This window comes from Cydia strobilella, chromosome 4, assembly GCF_947568885.1.
Source record: "Cydia strobilella chromosome 4, ilCydStro3.1, whole genome shotgun sequence".
NCBI lineage: Eukaryota > Metazoa > Arthropoda > Insecta > Lepidoptera > Tortricidae > Cydia > Cydia strobilella.
In genome coordinates this window covers 15257292-15276705 of record NC_086044.1, presented here as the reverse complement: position 1 = coordinate 15276705, position 19414 = coordinate 15257292, and the positions used below count along the sequence as shown (strand labels likewise).

At 41.0% G+C, this 19414-nt stretch overlaps 1 protein-coding gene across 2 annotated transcripts in view; it reads left to right on the top strand.

Moving 5' to 3' along the window:
- Positions 1–19414, top strand: part of LOC134741043 (uncharacterized) — a 198108-nt gene that overhangs the window by 152295 nt on the left and 26399 nt on the right. For both annotated transcript variants that reach the window (XM_063673787.1, XM_063673788.1), the window contains 6 exons: positions 337–1005; positions 1704–3301; positions 3987–4129; positions 7091–7282; positions 10376–10502; positions 11065–11243. In XM_063673787.1, the coding sequence (XP_063529857.1) occupies positions 337–1005; positions 1704–3301; positions 3987–4129; positions 7091–7282; positions 10376–10502; positions 11065–11243 (2908 nt within the window). The remainder of the gene's footprint in view (positions 1–336; positions 1006–1703; positions 3302–3986; positions 4130–7090; positions 7283–10375; positions 10503–11064; positions 11244–19414) is intronic.

The window sequence follows — 19414 nt, the reverse complement described above, 5'->3', positions numbered from 1 at the left end:
GCCAGCACGAGCTACGCGCTACGTTTTGTAGCCGATAACATGAGAAAACCCATTTGTAGCGAAAATCGCCTACGAAGGCCGTGTTCCCGCTATGTCGTAACTACAGATAGTCTAGCGTAGTGGCCTGTACATTTAAATGGAGGTGTTCACATATAGATAGAACGGTAGGTAATCGTCCTGTCGTGGCTTGTATATATATTTACCTACTGACAACTAGGTATCTGTCGTTACGACACAGTGGGATCACGGTCGAACAAAGAACCCATCTAGCGGGTCGCTGACAGTAAATGAACCTGCTTTCGAATTAAAACTATCATGTAATTTTTCTCTTTTCAGCCAAAAACAAGACATCAGCGACCATACGGCTGGGAGAAAGACAACGAAAGCAACGGCTTCCACCTGCAGCTGGCGCCGGTGCCGCCGTACCGGTTCGCGTCGCTGCAGCACGGCGCGCGGCCGGCGGCGGACGCGGCCGACGCGGCCTGGCTGCCGCCGCGGCCGGCGCGAGCCTCGCCCGGCCTCGACAGCCCCCCGGTCTTCCCCTTCATGGGCTTCTCCGCCGAGTTCAGCGACAAACCCTACAATGAGCACCCCGTCACCATCTACCCCGGCCCCAACATACAGTACACCCGCCAGTCCCACTCCCCCAGCAATGTTCAGAAAATATCGCCCTCGAATACCAAAAATTTAGAAAGAAACAAACGCGACACCAGATCCGACGGGGAGGTGTTGTCGCCGAAGAGCAGAGTGCCTCCGCGGACTCTCGCCGGTTCTATGGAGAGACATAGAGAAGTGTGTAGAGGATCCTCGGAGGAGATAATGGAGATCTGTAAGATGAGAGGTTCGAACCGCAGCAACGATGAGGAGCACTTTTCGGATGACTCGCTGGAGGAGTCGTTCCCGCCCCCGCCGCCCGCCGCCACCACGCCTTCGAAACGCAATTCCATAGCTTGGGAAGTGTCTCTCGATGGTGATGATCCTCTACTCACTCCGGGGAGCACAAAGGTACGTTAATCGTATTATAAAAGGTAATATGAGGTAATGAGCAAGGCCTCCGCTGCAAATATTTAATTAGTGTTAGATTATTTAATTTTAGTTTAGTTTTAGAATAGTTAAATTTAATATAGATTAGCATAATATTGTCTTCGGTTACCGCGTTAGTTACTCATGAAACAACCAGCCTTAAAGTTTGTAGTCTATGATTGTTCATTATTTTAGTATGTGGGTATTTTTGCACTTTGTAATTTTTCCTCAGTCACCCGGTGACCACGAACGCTGTAAAGGGTTCGAAACGTCAGGATGTATTATAAATTCAATATACGCGATATAATCCGTTTTCATAGTTTTATTTCATAGATTAGCATGTATAAATTTAATGTAATGGGTTGATACCTAAATAAATAACATTTTTATTTTATTTATTTATTATTTATTTATTTAATATGAAAACCTAAGTGTGATCACTGAAATTTTGTCTGTCTTCTGATTTTTAATTAATAAATTGTTTTTTATTTATTTATTGGGTGTATCTTGCTAAAGAGTGAAATTCGCTTCATTCGCTTCGTTTTCTGTGTTTCATAACAATAACGATTTGGATCTCTCAACCTATTCTTAGATCTCTCAACCAGTAAGCATCATCTTTAATCCCCCTGCTGTCACTGAATATAAAATGGATTCTAAAAATCTGAAAATAATTTTTGCAGGTAATAGGAAGACGAAGAAGAAAATCTGGTGATCAGTCACACTCGAGCACAAGTTCGATACCACAGCGAGTGGACGACGAGTGGGGCGAGGAGTACTGGCCGCCGCCGCCGCCGTGCGAGCCGCGCGTCGAGCCCACCGAGCTCGCCTCCGCCTTCGCCTCCACCTCCGCCTCCGCCTCCGCCTCCGCCTCGCCCGCCTCCGACGCCGACACCGATAGTCGCCGCGCTCAGGACCTCGCCTCCGGCACATATATCATCCGGAAGGGCAAAAATCGAAAGCAGCTCCCGAGCTTTAACAAAAATACGAACGGCAAACCCGCCAATCCGAGCAGCTTACTTAAAAATCATAGTCTCAATAGAAGTCTAGATACCGACAAGTCCATGGACGGCTCGAGCATATCCATTAGCGGGTCGGGATCCGTCGGATCGTATAACTCTAGACCCAGCTCGGATTTGAGCCTCCCGCAATCTCGATATAGCGTCGACTTGAATTCGAGGTTGAGTCGTGAACTGAACACTCCCAATTCGAGATACAGCATAGACCTCTGCTACCCGAATTCGAGGCTGAGCAAAGAGATGACTTCCCCGAAATCGAGGCTCAGCTTAGATCTCAACAACGGGCCGGACAGGTACAACAACCAGGAATATTACGGCCACAGTCCCAAAAGTAGAAAAGTGCCGAGCGAGAGAAATATGCACTCGTCGAAGGGCAACGTAGTCCAAAACAAACTATCGCCGCAGAACAGGTTCACCGATTTCAAAAAGTATTCTTCGACGTTCGATAACATTCAGTCACTAATTAAGGAAGGCAAAGTGGAAGAAACCCCGTCGACGGAATGTAACGAGACAGTGAACGAGCTGTCGACGGTACCTCCTAACATGGTACGAGTCGTTTCGTTGCCGACTCTAGGCGACGGCGAAGTGAGCGCGAGCCGCCAGGCTCTGATCACCACTGTAGAAGAGGAGGAAGAACGCGACCAGGAGAGCGGCGAACACGGCTCCAGCGGCGACACCTCGCCCCTCAGAAAGATCGAAAACAACATTAGCGCTATACTAAGTCAAGGACGGGACCAAAAACATTTTACACCCTATATACCTAAAGACTGGAATATCCATAAGGATGAATACTGTGATGAAGTATCTAAAGATATATTAGAAAACAATTTCCGTTATAGTTCTAGAGAGAGACAGAAGCGACACGACATACAGAAATCTTCGAGTCACAACGAGATTCAGAGTCAGCGGTCGATAGACCGGCGCGACCGGTCGTCGGGGCGGAGGTCGAACAGCATGCACAAGTCCACGAGCGCCAAGGACGTGCCGTCGGAGTCGGCGGTGTCCGGCGGCGGCGACTTCCCGCTCAACGTGCAGATCGTGGAGCACTCGTACCGGCACTACCCGCCGCCGCCGTCGCCGGCGCCGGCGCACGAGCTGGGCCCGCTGCCGCAGACGCCGGACTCGCCCAACTTCCCGCCGCTGCCGCCGTCGCCGGTGCAGGAGGTGGACGACGAGTACACGGAGATCATGCAGCCGTCTGACAAGCGCCACGTCAACAAGGCCGATACCCTGCCCACACCTACAATGGAGTCCAGAAGAAGGTACGTACTTATTCATTTTGTATAATTTAAATTATATTTTGCGTTCATTTAGTTTATAGATCTTGATGTCATATCTGATAACTAGCATGCGTAATCACTTTTAATTATATCTGTCGTAAAGAATGTAATCGTAAACTTTATAAGTACCTACCTACAATATTACAATACAGAGGTATTTCTTCTTTTCTGTTTATCTCGACGGTGGCAAAAAAGCGTACGGACCGCCTGACGGCCACTTATGAACGATTACAGCCCTACTGCATGTCAAGCACTTGAAACGATGTAGAAGACGTGCAAGTGTCACTAGCGAGTTACCAACCTTTATATTATAAGGATTCACTGTGTTGCTGTTAACAGACTAAGAGCGGGTTGCACCAAACTATTTGTCATTGTTAAAGAGTTCGCTAAATTTTATTGTATATAGAAAGTTTCATAGTAAACCGCCACGGCGCTCCGGGTGACGTTAATCTGTTAGTCTGTCAGGTGCGGATGGTGCAACTGGCACTAAGGGACAAATGCCATCACAGTGCATCCTCGCGAACTTTGGATACCTTTCTCATCAGCAAGAACACACTACATATACTTTTAACAGTAAAACCCTTAACTGACGATTGGTGGACTATATGTTTTTGCAATAAAGTTTACGGACTGTCAATTAATTTAATGGTTTGCTTTTAAATTCCAGGCCGTCGGAGCCGCCCGCTGTCCCGCCGCACCGCGACACCACCAACAGCTTGAAGACGCGCTCCATGGAGGCCGGCTACAACAAGAACCGGCGCAGCAGCAACTTCAAGAGCGGCTCCACGGACAGGAGGACGCTGCCGACAGGTAATGCGACAGGATTCATGCCTCGCTGTCACCGATCTGATTAGTGTCAGGCCGCATAACCATGTAAGAACCGCCGCAGCAGCAACTTCAAGAGCGGCTCCACGGACAGGAGGACGCTGCCGACAGGTAATGCGACAGGATTCATGCCTCGCTGTCACCGATCTGATTAGTGTCAGGCCGCATAACCATGTAAGAACCGCCGCAGCAGCAACTTCAAGAGCGGCTCCACGGACAGGAGGACGCTGCCGACAGGTAATGCGACAGGATTCATGCCTCGCTGTCACCGATCTGATTAGTGTCAGGCCGCATAACCATGTAAGAACCGCCGCAGCAGCAACTTCAAGAGCGGCTCCACGGACAGGAGGACGCTGCCGACAGGTAATGCGACAGGATTCATGCCTCGCTGTCACCGATCTGATTAGTGTCAGGCCGCATAACCATGTAAGAACCGCCGCAGCAGCAACTTCAAGAGCGGCTCCACGGACAGGAGGACGCTGCCGACAGGTAATGCGACAGGATTCATGCCTCGCTGTCACCGATCTGATTAGTGTCAGGCCGCATAACCATGTAAGAACCGCCGCAGCAGCAACTTCAAGAGCGGCTCCACGGACAGGAGGACGCTGCCGACAGGTAATGCGACAGGATTCATGCCTCGCTGTCACCGATCTGATTAGTGTCAGGCCGCATAACCATGTAAGAACCGCCGCAGCAGCAACTTCAAGAGCGGCTCCACGGACAGGAGGACGCTGCCGACAGGTAATGCGACAGGATTCATGCCTCGCTGTCACCGATCTGATTAGTGTCAGGCCGCATAACCATGTAAGAACCGCCGCAGCAGCAACTTCAAGAGCGACTCCACGGACAGGCGGACGCTACCGACAGGAAATGCAATAGGATTTATGCCTCGCTGTCACCGTCTGATTAGTGTCAGTTCCGTAGTTTCCACGCAAGGTTGAAGCACACGATACAAACCGACATAAATTCATAACTACTCGCATACAAACTTAAGCTGCTGAAATCATAACTCTTCCCGTAATCAGTTAAAAATGAACTGAGCAATAGGGACTACGTGGGGTTGCAAGTTCTGCCATCTAGTGAGCTATATCTGTCATGTCATGTGCTTATGCTGCGTTCTACAGCAATAGAATAAAAATGCAACAGTGTAATAATTTTCTTTAAAGCCCACGTCGGGTTGTCACGGTTATAAAAAAGTTACATATTTTACAACCTAAAAGTATATTTCTTAAGTTATTCATTCCATGGTATAGTGTGGCAAAATATAACAGTATATTCTTAGGTATCTGGTATATTGACAAAGAAAGTTTACAACTATTTTAGTTTTCTTGCGACGATAAAAAAGTAGTTACCACTTTTTAATTATCTATTGTTGTATTGTATCTAGTACCAATTTGCTGAGTTAACCAGTTTCATCTAAGTGTCAACCTCATTGCAGAACAATTAGAGTCCAAATTATAAATGACAAGGAGTGGAGTTGAGCACTTGAAATTCGTCGTAGTAACGTCGCAAAAAGTGTACTTTCAAGCGTGCGCGACGTCACGTATGCTAATTAATTGTAATGTTATCGGTCGGACATTGTACCTATTACCTATTCAGTGTATTCACCTTTTATTTGTGTAGTACTGCTAAAGGGAAGTTAAACAGCGTTTAACAGAATATGCAATATCCTGTTAAATTCCAAGCAAGCCTATTTAGCCAAGTTTACAAGTTATCCATACGATTTCAAGTTATTTTGGTCATTTGCATCACAACACAACTAATATTGCAGTACAAATGCTATAAATGGGGTCCCTTTGTTTGACATAATTATTGAAAGTCATAATGTAATGTTTGTCAAATTATCATTAGTCATAATCTCATAATTCTGAAACCGTTAACTTTCAGGATTTTCATAAGGTTATAGGTTTGTTTTATGGCATCCATGAAAAGTTACGCGTTGCTGAGAAAAACCAAATTATGACTAACGAAAATGCGGACAAACAATACATTTATGACTTAAAACTTTATGGGAAACAATAGAGACCCGCTATAAATACATATACATGGTACATTGCATACCCCTTTTTTAGGGTTCCGTAGTCAATTAGAAACGCTTGTATAGTTTCGCCATGTATAAATCAATTCATTACGACAATTCATTCATTCATTTATTTGACTTTGTATGTTTGTGTGTGTTGATTTTTTATCTGTATTGACATTTGTATATAATAAGTGACGATCATAATATAAATTCGTATAGATTAAGTTTATAATGTAATTTAATATTATGAAATAAATAAATCTAAATCTAAATCTAAATCAAAGTGGTAAACTAAAAACTAGAAAAAAAAACACCACACCAGCTGGTAAAGGCTCTCTTGATTGTTCAAAAACTAATAAGACAGTTGCATATTATTTTATTCACATGTGAGGCAAAGTAATGAAATGCATATTTTGAATTGTTTTCTTATGTTCGCTGGTAGAATTGACTCTTAAATGATGATTTTGAATGATAAATATTTAATAACATTAATTTTAAATCGATTTGCTTTGACTGTTTAATAATATAATTTACAGTAAGTATTTTCTTTGTGTTGGTGTGGTGAATAAATTTGTGTTTCACTCGGTGGCAAAATTTATTTAACCCTCGCAACGCTCAAGATTCAGTTTTTTGAAGTTTTCATTCATATTTTTTATGAAAGTCAATATTTTCGGAAATAATCGCTCCTGAAGAAAACAAAATGTTTAATTAAACCTTTAATTTTATATGCAGGGTGGGAGTACCTTTTATCTGCAGCTGACTGTACATATACGCTTATTGTGCATAAGACAAATTAAAATTACAATAAAAAAATACAATGTACAAACGAGGACTACCTATAAGAACTTATCCTTTTTATATATTCCCAATTTTTACTACTACATGGTAGATGTATGTCTTTTACCTGTAAACATTTCCTTCAGACATGGGAGCAAGCGGCGCGCGGCGACGCACCCTGCAGCGTCAACATCGCGACGCGCGCGGCCCGCTGCAGACCTCCGCCAGCCTGCCCGAGACGCCCGTGTTCGCGCGCGGCTGCGACGTGCCGCGCACCCCGCCCAGGAACTCCACCGGCCCACCGAGGAACAATACTATGGCCTCCATTCAGTCTATAGGTACGCACAGATAACTTTTGCACTATAACGGCATGGCATGGCAATTATAATAACAACGCTCTTTAACTAATCTTCGGTGGATCTAGCTGTAGTCAACCGCCAGCCTACCCGAGACGCCCGTGTTTGCGCGAGGATGCGACGTGCCCCGCAGCCCGCCCAGGAACTCCACTGGCCCACCGAGGAACAACACTATGACCTCCATCCAGTCTATGGGTACACACAGCTGTCTTTAGCGCTAACAGTATCATGCTAAAAACCATCGATAGGTAGATCTCGCAGTCTCGCAGAACACCTATTTCTAAAGAACTCGTATAGAGCAACTAGCTGTTGCCCGCGACTTCGTACGCGTGGATTAACCCTTTTAGGGGATGAATATTTAAAAACGCTTAAGTTACTTTTCTTGTATTCTAATAATATGCCTTTATACAAAGATTCAAGTCCCGCACTCAAAAAAATATTTGATCTCCATACAAACTTTCAACCCCATTTTTACCACCTTGGGGGATGAATTTTCAATAACGCTGAAATAAGTTTTTTTCTCTTTTAATCTTTCTATGAAGTTAAAAGTACCTAGCTTAAAATAAAATTAGGACCACGACAAACTTTCAACCCCTTTTTAACCACTTTAGCGGATGAATTTTTAAAAAACGCGTCAATCACTTTTCTTGTATTCTAATAACATGCCTTTATGCAAAGATTCAAGTCGCGCACTTAAAAACATGTTTGACCTCCATACAAACTTTTTTACCCCTTTTTCACCACCTTAAGGGATGAATTTTCAAAAACGCTAAAATTAGCTTTCTTCTCTTTTAATGAAATACCTTTTTACGAAGTTTCAAACTCTTAGCTTAAAATATAATTTGGACCCTATACAAACTTTCAACCCCTTTTAACCCTTTTAAGGAATGAATTTTTAAAAACGCTGAAATTACTTTTCTTGTATTCTAATAATATGCCTATGCCTGCCCACACTCACAAAAATATTTGATCTCCATACAAACTTTCAACCCCCTTTTCACCACCTTGGGGGATGAATTTTTAAAAACGCTGAAATGAGTTTTCTTGTTTTCTTATTATAATTCATAAACATTTATATTATAAAATTTGTACCCCAAGACAAACTTTCATCCCCTTTTTAACCCCCTTAGGGGTTGAATTTCCAAACACGTCAATATTACTTATTTTTGTAATCGGCTATTATGCCTTTCTAGGAAGTTTCAAAGTATTTATAAAGGGATTCAAACTTTCAACCCTTTTTTAACCCATTTAGAGGATGAATTTTTAAAAACGCTGAAATCACTTTTCTTGTATTTTAATAATATGCCTTTATACGAAGTTTCAAGTCCCGCACTCAAAAAAATTTATGATCTTCATACAAACTTTCAACCCCTTTTTCACCACCTTAGGGGATGAATTTTGAAAAACCCCTTCTTAGTGGATACTAACGTCATAAAAGCTACCTGTTGTGAAAAATTCAGCTCTCTAGGTCCAACGGTTTGGGCTGGGCGTTGATTTAAGTGAGTCAGTCAGTCAGTCAGGAGTCAGGACTTTTACGTTTATATAAATAGATTATTTCATGAAACTGATGCTGCCAAAAATACAGGGGTGCGGGGGACGAGGTGAGCGAGTCCCGTGCCGTGACTGGTCCGTTCAAAGACATGTGGTCCGCGACTGAAGAAAGATTGGTGGCGTGATTCGAAATTCGAAAACGTATCGATCGAGTAAAGCTACCGTATGCGTGGCAGACAGACAGGGTAGCGGGACTATATGCTATGTCTAGAATACGTGGTATGTGCTATTGTATGACTAACGTTATTATTGTATGTTACCGTTGGTTTAAGTTGGTAGGAAAGTAGAGCCAACTGACCTTCAAACGACTACTTTCTTGTTATAGCTACACTCAAGATTATTTATTCTGCTGGCATTTCACTCTCTGTCAACTCTGTACCGACTTTACTTGAAATAAAATGTGTCAGCGCCACTATAAATATTGTATGTTTAACATTAAATTTCACGTTTATGGTGACACTCCACACTCTGTCACTTGCCAAGTCGGTGCAGACTTGCAGAGTTAATATCTTGCACTGGCTCTTAGTAAATTAAGCGATTATTGCATTTTGTGGCTTTATAAATAACAAATATTTTGGTAGCGTCAGTGCCTGCTACGAACGTTCAAAAGATATATTACATTGCTCAGATAAAAACAGTAGGTGTCATTAATATAACTTTGCTGACCTTCCACTCCGAGATCCACCATTGAATATAGGTATTCAATGGTATACCTATATTCAATGGTGGATCTCGGTGGAGCTATAGCTGCCAGGTGTCTGTATCCGGTAGTGCGGTAAGTATAGGTATACTAACTAGAGGGATTTGGTTGCTCCGCCGGTAGGGAATATTACGCGAACGTTATACCCCACACCCCACTCAATAATGGGGGATAAACAAAAATTAACCAAATTGATGTAACAACTTTCCGTATTCCTATTATGGAATTATTAAAATTGGGTTTCCCTTAGGCGCTTCTTAAACCTTACTCGTTTCAGTAACTGGCGACAGGGACGCAGCAATACGTAGAAGTAAGATGCAGATATCTCTACCGTGTCTAGTATAATGTATAGCGGCGCTTTAGCACTTGCGCTCTCAGAAAACAGAACTAACTGCAGTAAAAAAAGTGTTTTAGGGATTTAAAATAACTATAACATTCTGCTATTTTTAAGGAAAAATAACATGTAATTTTTCAATCAGAAATAAATAGTATCTATCATTGATTATTAAAAATTCCGCATGCAGCCGGAGCTAACAAACCTTCGATCTCATTATCAACTCGATCGAATTATCAACTCGATCGATTATCAGTAGTATCACATCACACTGATGCGATTTCGGTACGGTTCCCGTAGCGAGGGCGGGATATCGTGAACTCATGGGCTTTATGCGAGAATAATTTGACAAATATACCTACATTCAATTTAAATCTCACGCGGCGTAAAGTGCGAATGGAACTATGTTGAATGACTAATATTAACAAGCAACCCTTGCGAAGAGTATGAGGGACGGAAAAATAATATTTTGTTTTGAATTGTTCCACAGGGAGCAGTGCAACTCTGGGCGGTTACGGACGCGGCTCTATCGTAGGCCCCGCGGGCGTCAGCACGGGCGCTGACTTGCTGCGCCTCGGCGGGCCCCCGCGCGGCTGGTACCCGCGGCAGCGGCACCGGTCAGTATACTCAGTACGATCGTACAGCCAGCACCCGCGGCTACGGAGCTCTCGTGGGCCTTCTGTGGGTTTTCCGTCGTCATTCTCTCTGTTACTCGATTGGGGTCAGACTGGCAGCAAACACAACATTTGAGTGTGAGAAGTATTGCTCATATCGTAATTGTCAAAGTCAAAGTCAAAGTCAAAATATTCTTTATTCAAATAGGCCTAGCAACATCGTAGCATTGTTGTAAGAGTATTAATTATAGAGTAAACAGTGTCTTGCCACACATCGTTGATTGTGCGTGGTGCATCCCGCCCTTAGGTAAGGTTTTACACAGGCATTCAAGCGACCTTATTAACAAGAACACTTAACTAACTCCCATATCTTTAATAACCGTCTATTTTCCAATCTCTAAATATTTAGATATGTATTTTGAAACCCAGGTGACCCCGGTCCTCGAAACATTGTAAAAGTAACCCCACTTTTAGCCTATAAGAGCTAAACGTTTAGCCTAATTTTAATGTACCTAATATTACCATAACTGTCGCATCGCAATCTAACCGCAGTCTGCATTGGCAGGCCGGCTTCCATCGAGCACCTGGACCGACTAACCGCGTCGTCGAAGGCCGAGCACGCGCCCTGGGACGGCTCCGGCGCCCGCAAGCCGCTCACGCTGCCCCCCAACCTGACGCCCAAGTTCTTCCACAAGTCCCCCAGAGAGGCACTGCGTAGAGTCACCAGCTTATTAATACGAAAAGGTAAGACGCTTATAATACTGTCAATTTGTATTTTTGTCTAAATAGCACCTGAGTCGACTAATCTCGACGTGGATGATTTCATTTGGCATTTGCCAAAAGTTGAAAAGTTTGGTTAAAACAAATGTCTCTGAGCGTGCGTTATAGGTCATGTTGGGAAAACCCGTGAATTTGAGAGGTCATTAATGACGAAGTAGGTACATGTATAATAATTATACAATTCGCTTTTGATGCAAGTATATATTATTAAGAGTCACACGAACTCGAGCACGAAGCCGCTCCCATACAATTGAAGTGACGCCCTTATTTTAAAACGACATGCTTAAATTACATGAAACTTGGCACGAACATTTACGTCATATCATATCTGTGTCTACTAGTAAAGTAGGTTGCAAAAAAATGTTATACAAAGAAAATAGAAGCTAGTAGAAGTTTTATTGTATGTACATATAAAACCGCTTTAAACTTCTGCCTACGTACCAGACATAGATAATGTTACCTAGGTACTTAAATAGTCATATTGCCAATTTCATATTATTTCAGAATGTAATTTTAAAATGAGAGGGTAATTTCGATTGTATGGCGGCGGCAAGATTCGTGTGACTTAAGTATTTCAAGCATATCCGGATCTCGCTTCAAAAAGACAAGACAGACGCAAATAATTCTATGGCAACCAGGACAACTATTATATAATCTGCGACCAGGACAACCAACGTTTCTTCTGACAGCTTAGGAATACCTTATAATCGGGTGCTGTTAGTCCTGGAATTCCTGGATGGATAAAATGCCAAAATAAGAATAATTAGACTTAACAAAAGAGAGAATTAACAAAAATACTCGCTACTCGACTAATTTACTGAGGTAGTCTTAGACTGGCAAGTTACTGACTATTCAGTCATGGCACGACCCAGAAAATTAGCCATTTAACCGGACCGACAAAGCGAATTGTTCGGTTTGTATAATAATTGTATAGACAAAATAATCAATATTTTATTAGGGTTCCGTACCCAAAGGGTAAAAACGGGAACCTATTACTAAGACTCCGCTGTCCGTCTGTCCGTCTGTCTGTCTGTCACCAGGCTGTATCTCATGAACCGTGATAGCTAGACAGTTGAAATTTTCACAGATGATGTATTTCTGTTGCCGCTATAACAACAAATACTAAAAAGTATAAGTACCGTCGGTGCGCGAGTCCGACTCGCACTTGGCCGGTTTTTTTAAAGTATTATTCCATATCTCTTCAACACTCCCAACTCACAATAATTTTCTACATATTTACTATCACACGCATGTAGGCCCGGATAGTACAGTAATTTTAATTGAATAACGAAATTCAGAAAATTTAAGTACACTCTTGTTGTTCTTATTAATTTAATTTGACATCATATTACAATTAATGCATGCTATATCTCCTCTTGTTTTCTAGTATCTATGTGCCAAATGGCAAAAGCTATATTTACCCTATGTTTACAAATAAATGAATTTTTATTTTTATTAAAACTTTTATGTCATTTTAATTGGAAGTTATTGTAACTCAGTCATACTGCATACCTACTTGCTCAGCAGCAGTTCACAATAAGCTATCCTGTTTAGGTTTCTGTTTTGCCTACAGGTTTTGTAGCCTTGTTTTCCTTCAACTCTGGGATTGTTATCGTATTTTATTTATTAAACAATTCTAACATAAGTTCTTAACATTAAACTGAAAATTAAGGAAGAAAATGTAAGCGTCTACTAATTTCGCCGGTTGGAAAATATTGCAATACATGCCGACCGAGTGACAACTAGTGATATCACTCGATAGAGTTGTCACTCGGTAGTAGGTATCTACTTAGCCACTCTTTCGTCGAGACCACGAGACGTGACGAGTGAAATGTCAGGCTCGCTGCTCGCGTAAGAGATACCTAATTTTTGAGGTAATTCATTAATTATAAGAACAGAATAATAGAATAGAATGGAAATAACTTATTTTTTAGCACAAACATAAAATGGAAAATACCACCAAAAACATTTTCAAGTAAAATGTTGCCATGACGAAACCATAAGGCTCGCACTGTCAAAAAGTTATCAGATTTCTGCTCCAAGCTTATAACTCTACAAGCCCTAACTTTACAAACTCTACACCTTAGTCAAAATATGTGGCTTGGCCGTTTTGTTTCTTTGTTTTGTATAATCTGGGGGATTATACACAACAGAGAAACATAAACAGGAGAAAGTTCCACAAAATAGTCTCACCTCAGCATGTTGCTGGCGACTTCCAGCGCTGATCTTCCGATGAGACCATCCGGTGAAACAATCACGACAGGTAACAAGAATAACGACATAATTAATATAAAACATACAAAAGACAAAGATAGTAATAAGTTAAAAATACATTACAATAACTATGATAATGGTTGTATTACGTACAGCTGTTATATCGGGCCAAACTCATCTTGGCCGTACATTACGTCTGAGATTACAAATTATGATGTGTACATATTTTATTTGTCTTCATAACTGCTATAGGTACATCATGCAGCACTCATCAGAATTTCTAGCTATTGTTTCAGGGAATAAAACTAAATATGGAGCAAACAAATAATTTCGCGAATAAAACATTATTTAAACGTCTTCGGCGAAGTAAAGGTTACACTAAAATGTCACCAATACAAAAGCCTTCTAAGAACTAAGAAAATCTTAGGCACATCGTCAACGCCTATCAATAAGATAGAATGGCACGCTGGGGTATGCGTTAAGCGAACGTAAATATGTCGAAATTCTCTGTTAGGTTAATTATAACCATTCCGATGACTAATGCCATGACTGTTCTGGTAGCCGTTAGACCACATGCGAAGATATGTTCTAACCTAATCGCATATTTATCCTTGATCGTTATTGTGATGTGGCCGGAATTTGAAATAGTTTTTCCTATTGCCTTATAAGAGAGAAACAAAGGATATGGCTCGACAAACACTATTTTAATTATATTATTCAACTTTTTGTACATTACAAAATACCTACAAAATGCATTACAAAATTCCATGGGTATGTTAGTTCTAATGCGAGGTTTGAACTTAATCGTGTATGTATCCTGGTAATTATCATAGAAATAGTTTTCCTATAAACCATATTAAGGAAGAAGCAATTGATGGACTTGGATATGACTCGACAAACAACATTTTATTTATTCAGTTATGTTATGTTATAAATTATGAGGAAACCCACAAGTTAGCACTAGTTAACAATTTTTCTACAGTATTTCCGTTAAATTCAAGTTTAGAACATAAAATACATCAGTTAAATCTAGATCGCATTTGAAAATTAGACAAATTAAGTGTCAGTTAAATACGTCTGCTAAAAACTCTCATCAAGCTGAAAACTTAGTCATAAAAACATTTTAATTAGTAAAGTAATTAACGGATAACGGTGCCGTGGTCTATGGCTCATAAATAAACATGTGACTGTAGCTTACTGGACAGTCAACATATTTTTCAATCTTTTACCTAACTTAAAAAAAAACGAATGGGATGAGCACCGAAAACTTATGCGGGAAGTTCGTCCTGTATATTTTTTTTTATTTACCACCACATGACACAGGAAAAAAGTGAAAAGGATTACAAAAACGTTAATGTTATCCCTAGAATAGAATCCAAACCTAATAGATGCCATAAATAAAATGTAGTGTTGTTGCGTTGCTGCCAATACTGCCAATGTTCAAATGTTGGTTGAAGGTCCCACACTCCCACTTTGTCGATAAGCAGTCATTACTAGTTCCTAAAACTACACACCATAAGCTATCTAATGATGAAAACACATTCTTTAAAAAATAGTACATTACTACAGAGGCCGTGAAGTAAGAAGGGGTTGCCGGCCGAATTGAATAGACGAAGCGGCAACAGCAATACATCATCTGTGAAAATTTCAACTGTCTAGCTATCACGGTTCATTAGATACAGCCTGGTGACAGACGGACAGACTGACAGCTAAGTCTTAGTAATAGGATCCCGTTTTCACCCTTTGGGTACGGAACCCTAAAAAGAGCATTATGCCAAAGCCTGCAATTTTGTAATGAAATTTCATTAATTTTTTTAAGGCCCATAATATCAATATTTCAATGCATGTTTGAGAAAAATACTATTACACATTGCGAGAATATTACAAGTCTTTGGCTTCTGCAATGATGTAGTTAAGTAAATAGTTAGGTACAGGTTAATAATCCTGCTTTAATTTTTTCGTTTTTGTATACCTATCTTTATTGTACCCATGGAGTAGTATAAAGGAGCGAAATCTCTATGTATGAAAAGTGTCCATCAAAAAACAGTAATTAGGCGGCGCCACCATACACCGAAATACTACCAAAAACAACTAACGTAATTTGGTCGGATTATTTGTTGCCTTATATGGTTCATGTTATACTCATGTCCCAGAGCCTAACTAGCGCCACCGGAGAGATTAGGAACTATTATTTAAAGCTGATAGCGGTCACTTTTGCAACAATTTCACGAGCGCGGTAGGCCGCTAAGGGAGACGCGCGCGAAATCTTTTTGCTGTTACAGCCGGTAAAACTCGAACCCGTCAAGCCTTCAACGCACCTACTGCCAGAGCCATTGCTCTGATAAATGAGTTGCTTGCACAGATCCAAGACGCTGATGTATTTGCCGATAACATGGCGCTTTTAAAAACAAAAATAGTTCTATTTGTAAACCTGTTAGCCCGTTCATTGTAAATAAATAATTGTGTTCTTGTGTGTTAAATTTAAATTTATTTAAATTTATTTTGATTTAATTGTAATTCAGTTGATAATTTGCCTATAAATTGACGTAATTTAATATTTATTCCCGAAATTTGATTTAATTGTAATTTCACATTTCACTTGTAATTTGGCGTAATTGAATTTAATTTTATATAATTGTGTTATTTAATGTATTTATTAGGTAGGTTGACATTATTTGTATAGTTATTTTATCTCTTACATAATATTACTATCTTGTGAGCGTTTTGGGGTCACCTGTAAGCCCGCAGGAGATTTTCACAAATAAAACAAAAACAATAAAACAATTCTTTGAGGCCCAAAAAAGGTGCTTAAATTGGTAGTTTAAGCGTTGCAATCATAGAAGTCACAGATTCTTTAGAGTATTGTTGTATCAATTTTTGTAAAAAATCGACTTTCGGCAAGTTTTTCCAGTTTTCTCTACTGCCCGTAACTCGGAAACTAGAATCAACAACCTTTTACAAAATTATTTTAAACGGACATCTTCAGTCATCAACAAAAACTAGTTCCTAGTGCACATACTAGATGGCGCCACAGGTATGTCACGCCGCTGTTTAGTCACAATGTGATCAATGAAGTCATCAAGAAAGTACGTTACTATCCATATTATTATCCAAACCTTGGTATAGCAACGCATGAATAGTGTAAAACTGTACCTAGCGCTATTATGCGATAAAAACAGGTGCATAATATGTAGGTACGTAGCTACTTATAGTCAAAACAGACGCGATTAAAGTATTAAGATGTTTTGAGATACCTTTTCTAGTGTTTTTTTTTACATTACCGTAACAAACGCATTAAATTCATATTGTAATTTATACGTACGTTTGAGTCGGCCAAATGCAAGTCTAACAGGAAAACAGCTATAGGTACAAGTACTATATACTTATATACTTATTTTGTTTGTTTCCGTGTTAGGTATTATTCGTTACATGTTGAATATTCTTTAATGAATACGGATTGTTGGATTAATCATTACCTGTGATTTAAAACACTTCTATCTAACCGTCGATCCAAGTCGCGCCTCTTACTTCTGATATTATTCCAATTGAAATAGATCGACTCATCCAAACCGTACAACAATAAGGCGCTAACAATCGCGAGGGCCTAAAAACTTCAGCAGCACAATAGCGAATAGCATACAATAGCGATTCTGTTACCTGCGACATCAATTACTATGTGCATAATCGTATAGCATGGCGCGGTGCAGTGAATCACAGAAGTTGCCTTTGAAGAACCTGTATTCTATCACTTGCCAAGCGTTCGGTGGAGTATAACCAGCGTTAACTGTGACCATGAGTTATGTAGGTAACAACTATGTATATGCGCATTCAGGGATCTCAGACAGATTTACAGTCGAACACTCGGAAAAGCAATGGGAATAAAAGTCCAGGCGTGACGCGTGACTCACATGAGGGTGGATGGGGGACTCACATGCTAATCTTCACGAACTTCATGATTAATAAATGACATATTCTCGTAGCCATAACAACGCTTTATCTCCCGTTCCAACGCGACCTTTGTGCGTCATTCGTTTAACCGTCGACCGGATTCGCGATAAGCCGGAGCTCAGATTGAACGCAAATATTGGAACGTTAGAAAGTATCTATCTTGAGTCCCAGTAAATAATAAGCCGGTAGAACCGGTCGCTGCCAAAGACGGCAACCGGTCAGGCCACGGGGCCAAGAGCGAGTCGCCACCCGTCAGTGCTACGCCCTACATACGGCCTGACTACTTCGTATCGTGTCGTATTTATGCTCTGGACATATTTAAAAAAGCATTTATACCATTTATTTAGTGTAGAGATCCTCTTTATACGATATTTATAGTTACGTGAAACAACTAGGCATTGCCACAATCACAAAGCCAAGCTTTTCAAGTTTACGGTAAATAGTTCCAGTCTTTATCAAAACCACCTGACTACTGGCAGCAACAAATTGAAACGCATTAAAAAAAAGTATTAACAACATTTTTCGTCGCCTCAAATTGAACTCATATTTTCGGCTGAAACGAAAATTCTTCGGAACGTTGCCAGTTAAAGATCTATTTTTAGAAAATGTTTTCCTAAGGATTTCGAAATTTGTAACTCTTCGCTGGTTATTTTTAACTGGCCACTACTTGTTTACGGTGGTGATACGTCTCTTATACCATCGGCAATTGGTTACGCTTAATCAAGTCCGATATTTCAAAGACATTGCGGACGAGTTACAGCATGGCTATCGAAAAGTTGATTTAGTTGATGATAACGTAATCTGCTATCACCGTATCGGTATAGATAACAGGTTGTAATCGAAAACTTTATCTTAATCATTGTTATCTTGACTGGTTACATTTCTTGTCGAATAAAGGAGTGGTGTGCTGTGCACATTTTGGGTTTATTAGTTAAGTACAATCTATTCTAAGTAGGTATTTACGTAGCAAGAAGTGTCGCTATATTCTGTGCCCTTCACTTGTTTACTAGCCCAGAAATACACAATAATTTTCTACTTCGTATGTTAGCTATTCATACTCATTACTCATACCAAATTTAAAGCTAAATTCTTCTTCTCAGAGCTCGTTCCCACTATGTCGGATGTCGGAACGATTTTTAATCGGGTGTCGTAGCGGCAGAACATTTTATATGAAGCTATTCACACACGAACGACAACGATTTTGTGTCGGATCCGACATAAAATATCGTGTGTTTTGTCAGCCCTCCGTCCGGAAAAAAATCGTGTCGGCGGCGGCGCTGTTCACATGATGTCGCATGTCGGACCGACCCCGCCCACGCCGCACCCCCTGTGCCTCCCGCGCGTCAAATGAGAACCTCAAATGGCACCAGCTGCGGTCGTGGCCGACAGCCGACTAGTGTGAACAGAGGCACCGACACCCGATTAAAAATCGTCCCGACATCCGACATAGTGGGAACGAGCTCTCAGTCGTACACTCTTGTCAGAGTGGTCGTGGTTGTTTTGGATGACGCACATGGCTGGTCTTCATTTCCGGTTTTGTTGTTGGACTTTAAACTTTCCCTTGCGATGTCTCTCTCTCCATTTCTGACGGTTGATAGCGTTGCGAGTGCACTCGACCACGAATGACTACGACACCACTTCGTCACTATTTTTAAAAGGTCGGTCCACCGCGTAGGAGATCGTCCTCTGGATCTTTTCCTTTCGATCTGGCCCTGTACTACCAGCCTCTCCAATGATTCCATATTTCTGGATTAGAATTAAAATAACGAAATAACTTAAGAATTCGTAATTGCACAGTCGACGAAAGCCGTTGTCTTATCCTTCTTTTAAAATGGGCACATTGTTTCGGAAAGCTGTCCAGGGGATTCGCAACATGCGTCTCCAGCACCACATCTCAAGGGCGTCAATTTTCCGGCGGTTTTGTAGTCTTAGTGATCGGGATTCAGCTCCGTAAAGAAGTATAGGAAAGACAA